Source organism: Vombatus ursinus, unplaced genomic scaffold, assembly GCF_900497805.2.
Source record: "Vombatus ursinus unplaced genomic scaffold, bare-nosed wombat genome assembly UNPS02014791.1, whole genome shotgun sequence".
NCBI lineage: Eukaryota > Metazoa > Chordata > Mammalia > Diprotodontia > Vombatidae > Vombatus > Vombatus ursinus.
The window spans coordinates 67,417,393-67,429,081 of NW_020954569.1; the positions used below are offsets into that span (position 1 = coordinate 67,417,393).

At 38.0% G+C, this 11,689-nt stretch overlaps 1 protein-coding gene across 2 annotated transcripts in view; it reads right to left on the reverse strand.

Annotated features, from left to right (window-relative positions):
- Nucleotides 1-11,689, reverse strand: part of DYM (dymeclin) — a 559,394-nt gene that overhangs the window by 330,138 nt on the left and 217,567 nt on the right. For both annotated transcript variants that reach the window (XM_027868956.1, XM_027868957.1), the window contains exon 9: nucleotides 474-656. In XM_027868956.1, coding sequence (XP_027724757.1) covers nucleotides 474-656 — 183 coding nt within the window. The remainder of the gene's footprint in view (nucleotides 1-473; nucleotides 657-11,689) is intronic.

Sequence of the window (11,689 nt, forward strand, 5' to 3'; positions counted from 1 at the left end):
ATATATTTGAAGCACCACTGTTTGTTCTATGTTTGAAGGGAAAATTGTTAAGACCCTAAATTTCATATTGAAATAAGAAACTTACGAGTCCAGATCACATACTAATCAAATATTAAATACAACAATAAAATGACATAACCTAAAGTATGAATTTTACTGCTATTCTGTATTATTCATAGATCTATTTTAATAGTGGATATATCCAAAGCTAACTTAATTTTACTATTACACAGAATGTTGTCTTCATTTTTACTATTACTCAACAAGGTACAAGAGTAAATCAAAACATTTAAAGTGAATTGAAAGAACTACAGTCCTCAAATCAGGTTCACATTACTACTTCAATAGAGGAGATTTAGCTTAGTAGTTTTCAAAATTTCTCATTATTATGATTAATTGCAGAGTTAAATCTCCAGTACCTGAAGTAAAGATGATGGAGAACAAAACAAAATTGATCAAAAAGCATTACAAACCTTGTGTGTTCTTAAAGGACATAATGGCCTGTCGGTAGGGGTTTGGCGTATCAGGAGCATCAGTGAGATTGGCCAGCACAAGCAGCAGCAGAAGGCTCTGACTGGCGAGAGGTGAAGACTGTTCCTGATGAGGTGCTGGTTTACTTCCTACTCCACCCAGTGTGAAGACAGTCCAAAGTCCAGCTAAAAAGGAAAAGATGGTGTTTTAAGTCATACCTTATTGAAGAACACAAACATTATACCATGCAACAATTTTATAATTAGTATTTTTTTTTTAAATCTAGGGAATTCAATTGACTTCACATTATTTTTGTATCATTCAACTCTGTTTTTTCTGAACAATGAAAACACAACCAATAAACAATTTAATTTAGTTAGGATATCTGAAGATCTATATTTACTAGTTCTATCTCTTTGATGAAGTACAATGCTTAAATCCATAGGGGAAGATAGGATCCTAAAGTGCAATGTTGAAGTGGTCAAAAAGAAAAAGAGATCCAGTACCTAAGCAATACAACTGAACAAATTTCAAACCAACATACTAGGAGCAGGGGTATCAAACTCCAATATAAACAAAGGCCACTAAATTGTACATAAGGATCCCTGTGAGGCACAAATTGACTTGGAACCCCACATATTAACACTGTCTATGTTCTATTGTATTTTTATTTATTTTGTTAAATATTTCCCAATTACATTTTAATCTGTTTCAGTCACACTCACGAGTGTTGCTAGCAATGTGGTCCACAAAGTGCATGTTTGACACCTCGGGACCAAACAAGCTCCTGGAGATGAGAGTCCAGTCCTTCCCTATATCTCGCTTAAATTTCTCCTAAGAAATTGGTTCCTTCCAAATGAAATCAATTTTTAAAAGGCAGTTGTTAGAGACACTAACTTTAATAAGGATCACTAACATCAAACATATTGTTTTTAAAAGCTAGATCAATTTTAATAAGAAAAACTTTTATATGAAAGCACACTATAATTCAAAGATATTTGGAAATGAAAATAGTTAACAATATTCTCGATATGCATTTTCTAGGAGTAAAACTAGTTAACATTGAATTAAATAAAATTAAGTTGGTGGGACAAAGCAAAGAATATTTTTTAATTGTATTAGAAAATTTTTATTTTGATCTCTTTTTTCCTATTTTAATTACTAAAACTAAACAGCTATAAGGAACCCCCCTACCAACCAACACTAAAATGTTAATTGTATAACCTATATCTTGTTATCTTAGAATCTGTATTATTATCTGACGTGTAGTTTTATTGAGGTTGTTACTTGTATTAAGTCTGATAACTATAAGAAAATTTCAAAAGGTCCGAAAGTTTTGAAAAATTAAGATCATACAACTATGTTCTAAACACAAACAAAAGTCAAATTTCTTGGATAAAATGATTTTAAGAATTCTCAGTAATTTCTTATTATAATGATAATCTTTTTATGGTCATCTAAGTAAAAACAAAACAAAACAAAACAAAAACATGGCCCAAACTGAATAATTAAATGGAAGCATAGTTCAATGACTTCCCTCTCATTATTCCTAATAAGAATACATTGCCTGGAATTTTATTCACCACTCTTGTCTAGAATTTACTGTGAATTCCAGTAAAAGGGTACAGGTTATGAGCTTTTTATACTTGCTTTTCATCAGTTTCTCTTTTTAAACCAAGCAAGCTAATAATGAAAGTTTCTCTTAAAATGCAGAGATAATTTTGGGACACCATAAGCATCCTGTTTTAAATTACCTTCAAGTTCCAGTTTTAGAAATTAGACACAAGTGATTCTATCTAAAGGAGATACTGATCTACTTTACTGCATTAAGATTCATAACTTCCCTCTTCTATTTAATGTTTGGACTGAAAAAAAAAAAAACACCACATCCAACAGCTTCTGGTTTATGCACAAAATTTAAAATCTATTACCTTATTCAAAAATTGAGAAGCAAAATAAAAAACTGTCATAGCACATTATCATATTTAAAAAAGATCCACACTGCCAGGTACCTCTAACACTCCAAATATACCATTCATCATTTCCCAAAGTGCCAGCAGAGACTTTGTTTACTTTATCTGGTTTCCAAAAATTTTAAGACAAAAGTAGTAATTATGATGATGATGACTAACATTTCTATTGGTGTTTTCTATGTGCCAGGCATTAAGTACTAACCAATATTATAATTATTATCTCATTTAATCCTCATAGCAAACCTAGGAAGTAGGTGCTACTATTATCCCCATTTTACAGATGAGGAAATTGAGGCAAACAGCGATCAAGTGACTTGCCCTGGGTCACACAGCTATTAAGTGTCTGAGGCCACATTTGAACTCAGGTCTGCCTTACTCTAGGCCCAATGCTCTAGCCACTATGCCACCTAGATGCTCTCCCAGTGACTTACAGCTGCTCAGAAGGGCTATTACTATTATCACCACCATAAATGATAAATCGAAAATAATAATTTTGGGGGCAGCTAAGTAGCGCAGTTGATAGAGCACCAGCCCTAGATTCAGGAGGACCTGAATTCAAATCCAGTCTCAGATCAGACACTTGACACTTACAAGTCATGTGACCCTGGGCAAATCACTTAACCCCAATTACCTCACCAAAAAAACCAAACAAACAAAAATGAAAATAATAACTCTGATTGAAATCAAAATAAATTTGGTACTACAGGAGGTAGTACCTGTATTGAACTCAGCAGCCCTATACCAAAAGTGATCATATACAATAAAGGAGGTCATTGCTGTGTGAACACTGGACATTTGATTCAGTAGAATAAAAATACTAAGAGATTCTTTTATGACAAATTGTCTCTTAGCCTTACCTTAAGGTCATTTAAAACTCCCTAGAATTAACAAAAAAAAAATTAGTACTTTCTAAATATTGCTAAGCACTAGGAATATATAAATTAGAAAAATTAGACAGTACTTACTCTTGAGGAGCACCCTCTCTAATTGAAGGAGAAAACAGATTATAAAAGGGTTTAGCTACAGAGAAGGTGAAAAGGCCCAGAAATAGAATGAATACAGGAGGTATGGATGGCAAAGTTCAGGGATCCTTTGCATGTACAGATGACAATGCCCAGCAGTCTAGAGGCCACAGCAGCAGGGTAGGTGGTAAGGCCTAATGATACTCTTCTAACTGAAAGGCTTGTAGGTGATTGCTCCAAACTATATCCACAAAATTTAGCTCATCTCATCTAAGTGATAGGATGAATAGCTATGCCACTTTTTCCAACCAGTTGCTATAGGCAAAGGGAAAGCATATAAGATCAGAACTAACCCTATTAAATGACCTGATTAACATCAGCATATTTGGTGAGTTGTTTCAATTGTGTCATGAGCCTATTTGGGGTTTTCTTGTCAAAGATACTGGAGTGGTTTACCATTTCCTTCTCTAGCTCATTTTACAAATGACGAAACTAAGGTAAATAGGGTTAAGTGAGTTGCTCAGAGTCATACAGCTAGTAAGTATCTAAGGCCAGATTTGAACTCAAGAAAATGAGTCTTTCTGACGCTATGCCCAGTGCTCTATCCACTGTGCTAACTAGCTGCCCCTAATATGAATATGAGGAACAGCTAAATGGTATACGATAAAGAGTGGAAATTTTGGAAATCAGAAGACTTGAGTTCAAATCCTTCTTCAGACACTCATGAGCTATATAACCTCTGCCGTTCTTCATTTTCAAAGAGGATCAATGACATCACAGGGTGATGTTCTTGACTTGCTCATGAACTGAATTTAACTGAAGCAAAATTTCAGAAACTTGTCATCCTCAGACCACGATAGACATAGCCCACACCCAGCATCCACGACCCCTGGAGTAATAGTCACTATATATGCCTTCTGTTTGGATCTACCCTCCCCATTCCCCCACTTTCATCATCCAGGGGAGCAAGCCCTGTAGAAATTCAGCCAGGAACCTCCTCTGCTGGTGCTACACCTACTACCTTCTCAAGAGACGCAGCTATTAAAGACCTACAAAAGAAAGTTCTTATCACCAAAGTCCTTCATCCTGATAAACACTTCAACATCAGAAATAGATATGGTGTATCAATAGAAATGATACTAAAGAAGATGAGTAGAGTGTGTTCAGTGAAGAATAGTACCTCTGGCATGAGGGCTGTCAAACCCTTTTCAAGGCTCCTCATTTACCTCTGGTGTCCACCTATCACCCAACTCTCACCTGTGTCTCCAAGAAGCTGTAGTATGCACAGAAGCCACAACCTGGTAAACCATTTTGGCAGATGGGTCATACCAGGTTGAGGGTAACTGAGGGGTCTCAAACCCTTCAGTGAGTTAGAAGGATGTCCAGCCTGAGCATGTGAAGACTTCCCCTGGCAGTGGGTAGATGAGAACAATTTGTTCAAAAGGCCATGAAGGCAGTTAAAGCAGGCACTGTGGAGCCTTAGAGCTTGGTTAGACATCAAAGACACCAAGATCATCCACCGCACTCTAAGCTATCACCAGTCATCTTGACTTTGTCTCGCCACTGGACTTTGATAACTCTGGAAGAGAGTGAGGCCAACAACCTCATACAACTCTGCCTCATTTACATCTAATTTATGTGCAAATCAAAAGACCTCACCCATACCATTTAACCATTTTTACCTATCTCAAAATCCTGTAATGGGAGGCAAGTGATGAAACAGCAGGCGCAAATACACTGGGAGCTATAGTGGCAACCATGAACACAGGCAGCCCAGGCCACATCACTGGAAGCAGCAGTGAGATTTGGCAGCCCCTTGGGTGTCTGAGCAGCCGTTTTGAAGGACTGCACTGCTCACTTCCTGGCAGGAGGAAGGGGCTAGAAAAGGTGCCCTAAATATTTTCAGCTTCACTCAACCCTGGCCTGCTTACTGTCACAGGCAGGGATCCCAACCTGCAGTCGAAACACAAAAAAAATGTACAAAAACTACTGTAAGGATGATTCCACTCATCATAGGTTCATGGAATATGTACACAATTATGGACAACATGAAATCCAGTAGACCTGAAAGACAAGTAGCTCTTGTATGAGAACTCAGCAGGTATCACATCCAAATAGCAGTCCTGAGTGAAATAAGGCTGGCAAATGAAAGCCAGCTTACTGAAGCCAAAACTGGATACACATTTTTCTGGAGTGGTCTCAGTGAATGGGAGTGCTGTGAAGCTGGTGTAGATTTTTCAATAAAAACTAATCTAGTCAATAAGCTTGTATGCCTACTAAAGGAGTGAACAAAAGGCTCATGACAATGCGAATGTCATTTGCAGGAAAGCACCATGACACCATCATCATGCTCCCCTCCATGACAAACCCTGATGAGGTCCAAAGAAAAACTTTATGAAGAACTGGAGACCCTCATCATCAATGTGCCAAAAGAGGACAAATTTAATCCTGGGTGACTTTAATGCAAAAGTAGGCACAGACTACCGTACATGGCAAGGGAGGGTTTGGGAGGAATAGAGTCAGAAACAGCAAAGGCAATAGTCAATTACTACTGAAGATTTGTGTGTCTTATGACCTTCTCATCACCAATACTGTCTTTTATTTAACTAAATGTAATAAAACCTTGCAGCAAATCTTGGCATTTAACACACCAGGTGATTATAAGGAGAAGAGACAGACATGATGTGAGAGTGACAAAGGCAACGGATGGCACAGAGTTCTGGACTGATCACATACTTATCCTCCAAGCAAAATACTCACATTCAACAAAAGCAGTGTCCCCAAGGCAAGACAAACTACCAGAAGACTTAATGCAACAGATTAGAGCTCTTCTATAAGCGAGAACAGTTTGTTGCTCACTTGGGGGGAAAGCTGAGCCAACACACAGTTGGCAACAGTGGAGCAGAAAAGGAGTGAGCAGCTTTCAGAGATTTGGTGTACAGCACTGCATTTACTCATCTGGGCCAGAACACTCATAAACATCAAGATTGCTTTGATGAAAACAATGGGGAAATTCAGAAGCTGCTAAATGAAAAACGAGAGTTCTACAAGTTTTACCAGTAGGGTAGTTCATCTGTTTCTAAGAAGGAAGCATTTAATTCCATTACAGTAAAGTACAGGCGAAGTTTAGAGAGATGCAGGATTCTTGGCTCAGTAAGAAGGCAGAAGAAATTCAGTTTTATGCTGATAGTAACAATCCAAAGTGCTTCTATGATGCCCTGAAGGCTATTTATGGGCCAAAAACCTATGGTGCATCTGAACTACTCTGTGCTGATGGAGCCACGATGACTTGTGATAAGGACATGAACCTAGAGAGATGCACAGAACACTTCCACATTATTCTCAACAGACTGTCATCAAGTAATGCTAAAGCCATTAACCATATACCTCAGGTTGAAGTCAATTCCTTTCTAGCTAAATTTCCAACTGAAGAAGAGATTTTTGAATGCCATCAGGCTCCTCTCATGTGGCAAAGCACCTGGTGCTGATTCTATTCCAGCTGAGATGTACACTGTAGATAATGTCCACTGCTCATACAAAACCTGACTGAAATTTTCTAGGTTATATGGCAAGAGGAGGTTATCCCCTAGGAGTTCAAGTATGCCTCCACTGTCCATCACTACAACAGTAAAGGAAATAGATTGTCTGGTGACAATCACAAGGGGGTCTCTCTCTTAGTTACTGCTAGCATGATTCTTGCCAGAGTCCTCCTTAATAGGCTGATCCTTCACCTGGAAGATGGTCATGTACCTGAAAGCCAGTGTGGCTTCAAAAAGGGCTGATGGATGGTTGATATGGTGTTTGCTGCCCAACAACTCCAGGAGAAATGTCAGGAGCAGAACAGAGGTCTGTACATAACACTTGTCAATCTGACCAAGGCCTTTGATACTGTCAGTCATGAGGGCTTGTGGAAACTTATGTTAAAATTTAGTTGCCCAGAGAAGTTCATCAGTATTATACATCAATTTCATGATGGCATGCTTGCTCTGGTTCTAGATAATGGACAATGCTCTTATACTTTTCCAGTCACCAATGGAATGAAACAAAGCTGTGTGCTTGTTCCCATGCTTTTTAGCATTATGTTTTTAGCAATGTTGTCAGATGCCTTCAACTAGGACAAAAATGGCATCAGCATCAGCTATCATACTGATGTAAATTCTTCACCTTGAAAAGGCTACAAAAGGCAAGACTAAAGTGGAGGAAGAATTTTGTTCACAGATGATTATGCACTCAGTGCAGCCTCTGAAGTTGAGATGCAACAAAGTATGGATTGATTCTCTGCTGCCTGTGTAATTTTGGTCTAACCATTAAAAACAAGAAAACACGGGTTCTCTACCAACCAGAACCACACCATCCATATATGGAATCACTGGTTACAGCAAATGGAGAAGTTCTGAATACTGTGGATAAGTTCACTTACCTTGGCAGTATACTTTCCAGCATAGATGATAAGGTTGGCATACACTACCAGAACTAGCTCAGTGTTTGAGAGGCTCCAAAAGAAAGTGTGGGAGAGAAGAGGTATTAGACTGACTACCAAACTGAAGGTCTACAGAGCTGTTGTGCGGACCTCATTATTGTATACCTTTGAAACCTGGACAGTCTACCAGTGCTAAGCAAGGAAACCAAATCGCTTCCATTTGAATTGTCTTAGGAAGATTCTGAACATCACCTGGCAAAATAAGGTACTGGACACTGAGGTCTTTTCTTGAGATAAACTGTCAAACGCTCAAACCCTACTGCAGAGAATCCAACTCCAATGGGCTGGTCACGCTGTTCAAATGCCAAACATGTTTGCCTAAAAGACTATCTTACGAAGAACTCACACAAGGCAAGTGTTCACATGGTGGTTAGAAGAAGTGATACAAGGACACTTTCAAGGTTTCTCTGAAGGACTTTGGAACTGATTGTGTGACACAGGGGACACTGACAAAAGGCTGCCTAGCATGATGTGCCTGTATCAAAGAAGGCACTGTGCTCTAAGAGTGAAAAAAGAATTGCAGCAGCTCAAAAGAAATGTGCCATGCAGAAATTTAGAGATATCTCCACTCCAAATGTCCAGATGGACTATCTGTGCCTGAACTGTGGTAGTCTTCAGAGCTCATTTTGGTCTGATCAGTCATAGTTGACTCCAACATAGTGATGCCATTTTGGTCCTCTCCAAGAATGAAGTAAACCAGCCAACCAACCAAAGAAGATTTACGAAAGACTTTTCTCATTTTTATATTCCAGATAAGAGATAATGTATATTAATGGGTCTTATCATCTTCTCTGCACTGACTCAAAGGACCACTGGGTTTCTCTATCCGTCCTACAGTTGAAACCTCCTTCTATATGTTTGATTCCTATTGGAATGTGAGCTATTTGAAAGCAGAAAGAAACTTGCTTGCTCATTTGTATTCATGGTGCTCTATACATAGGAAGTGTTTGATAATTTTCTTTACAAATTAATAATGTTTCAATTATATAAGGGGTGGAATTAATACAACATTAATTGTTGCATTAGGCACTTAACTGCCATTTATAATTGTTTCTATAGAGAAATGTTACAAGTTCTACATGACAGATTTGCAAATGAATTTCTATTCACAATTTTTGTGGCTATATGTACATTTGGGACTTCTTAAACGTATAGAATACTTGTTAATAATATAAAGCAACATGTTAACTAACAGGACTCTCACGGTTATACTATAATCCTTTAATTCATTCTTACTGACTACTAATTACACTGTTTAGTGCTTGTTAAAAGCTTTTTCTTCTGTCCTCAAGATGCTTGACTAGAATTCTGCCTTCTCTTTCAAAGATGTGCTCTTCACTAATAATTAGAGGAATGCAAATTAAAACAGCTCTGAAATATCACTTCACATCCATCAGACTGGCTAATACCATAGAAAAAGAATGATAAATGGTAGAAGGGATGTGGGAAAATAGGGACACTGATACATTGTTGGTGGAGCTGTGAACTAGTCCAACTATTCTAGAGAACAATTTGGAACCATGCCCAAAGGGTCATAAAACTGTGACTCTGACCCAGCAATACCACTACTAGGCCTGTATTCCAAAGAGTACAAAGAAAAAGGAAAAGGACTTATATGTACAAAAATATTTATAGCAGTTCTTTTCTGTGGTGGCAAAGAATTGGAAACCGAGCGGTTGCCCATCAACTGAAGAAGGTTGAACAAGTTGTAGTATATGATTGTGATGGAATACTAGTGTGAGATAAGGAATGACAAAGGGTATGCTTTCAGAAAAACCTGGTAAAACTTACATGAACTGATACAAAGGGTGCAGAACTAGGAGAACACTGTACACAACAACAGCAATATTGCACAATGATCAACTGTGAAAGATTTAGCTACAAAACAATAATCCATGACGATTCCAAAGGACTCATGATGAAAAAATGCTATCTACTTCCAAAGACAGAAGTGATGAACTCTTGAGTACAGATTGAAGCATTTTTTTCACTTTATTTTTCTTGCCTCTCCCCCACACCCAACATGGCTAATGTGGAAATGTTTTGCATGACTTCATATGTATAATGGGTATCATATTTCCTGCCTTCTCAATGAGGTTTGGTGGAAAGGAGGGAGAGAAGCTGGAAACAAAAATTAAAAAACTAAAAAGATAACCTCATCTCCTGTGCTATTATTATAATAGCTAACATTGATATAGCTCTGTGAGATTTATGAAGAGTTCTTCATGACCCTATGAAGTATGTAACATTGTAATGATATTCCTTTTCACACATGAGAAAAATGAAACTCAGAGTAGTTAAATGATCCTGTCATGGCAACCCAACTAGAATGAATCAGAACCAAGACCCTGACTCCAAACCCAGGGTTCACTATCGCTGGGAAAACTGAAGCTAATTAGATTTAAGCTCCCTTATTTTCTCTACATCTCAAAACTTCATTGTATTCAACCATACTCTTCTCTGTCCTAAGATTATACTGCCATCCTCCTTGCCAAGGGTAAACCTTTCTGTCAGTCCCCCACATTCCATAATCTACTATCTCGCCCGGTGCCTTGTTCCATGGATCATTCAGTCTCTGATCTTTATTCTTCTCCTCTTTAACTATAGATATACTCTATCAACAAGCATTTCTTAAATGCTTAGTATGAGCCAAGTATTTTTCTCCTTCAAATCCTGCCACTACCCCAAATTTTCTTTTACCACCACAACTCACTCTAATATCATCTGATTTCTCCTCCCATTCACTGTTAAACTTGAAGAAAGAGCAATCTTTTTAGAAGTTTAACTCTTGAAAGTTATTCTTCCTTATCACTCACCAGTTCCATAAGTACCTTGCAATTTGGTCTCTCTTCCCTGTCCCTCTACCAAAACTGCTCTCTGCTAGGTTATTGATGACCAATTATTAAATCCATTAGTTTTACTCTTTATACCCTTTGAATCTGAGGCAGCATTAGGCACGTCTGACTTCATCCAACTTCTTGATAGCCTCTCTTCTCTCACCTCCTCTGACACTGCTTCTCCCAGGATGACTTCCTGATCACTCCTTTTGAGCCCTTTCAAAGATTTCTTTTCTTCCTTTTTGGTATCATTCAAAGTTATGTCCTTGGTCCTCTTCTCTCTGTATACTTTTTTCATTAGTAATACCATCTATTCCTCTTACTTCAATTGATACCTCTAGTGAGATGACTTCTGCATTTATTTTATCAATATAGAACTTCTCACAGTTGGCAACTAAACAGTGGCCTTGAAGGATGAGAAAGATAATACTGTCAATAGTTACAAATGGGGAGAGGTATGGAGTTGTTCCCAGTCATGGCAGTAGGCAGTATACACAAAAACTTGGTGATGAGAGAGGGCAAGGTAAGATATGATGAAAGACAGAGAAGTTTGGTTTGGCTAGAGTATAAACTGAACAAAAAGGATTAACATGAAGTAAAGGTAGAAAGAGCTGGAACCATATTCTTCAAGGCCACTGTTTAGTTACTAACTGAAAAATTCTGACCCCTCTATATAGAAGTGATTCCTGCAACCTTAAAATTCTCAGTCCTCCAGGTACTTAACAATTTTCTAACTTACTTATTTTATAATATGTAAGTACTAGACTCATTTTCCTGGATCTACATCCTACATTATAATTCCCTTGCAAGCACGAACTATATTTTTTACGTTTGTATTTTAAGTGAACAGCATAGTATCTTCAGCACAAAAGGCAGCTAATGACAGAGAAGAAGGAGAGGTGAAGAGGGGAGAAGAGAGGAGAGGAAGCAGAAGGAAGGAAGGAAGGAAGGAAGGAAGGAAGGAAG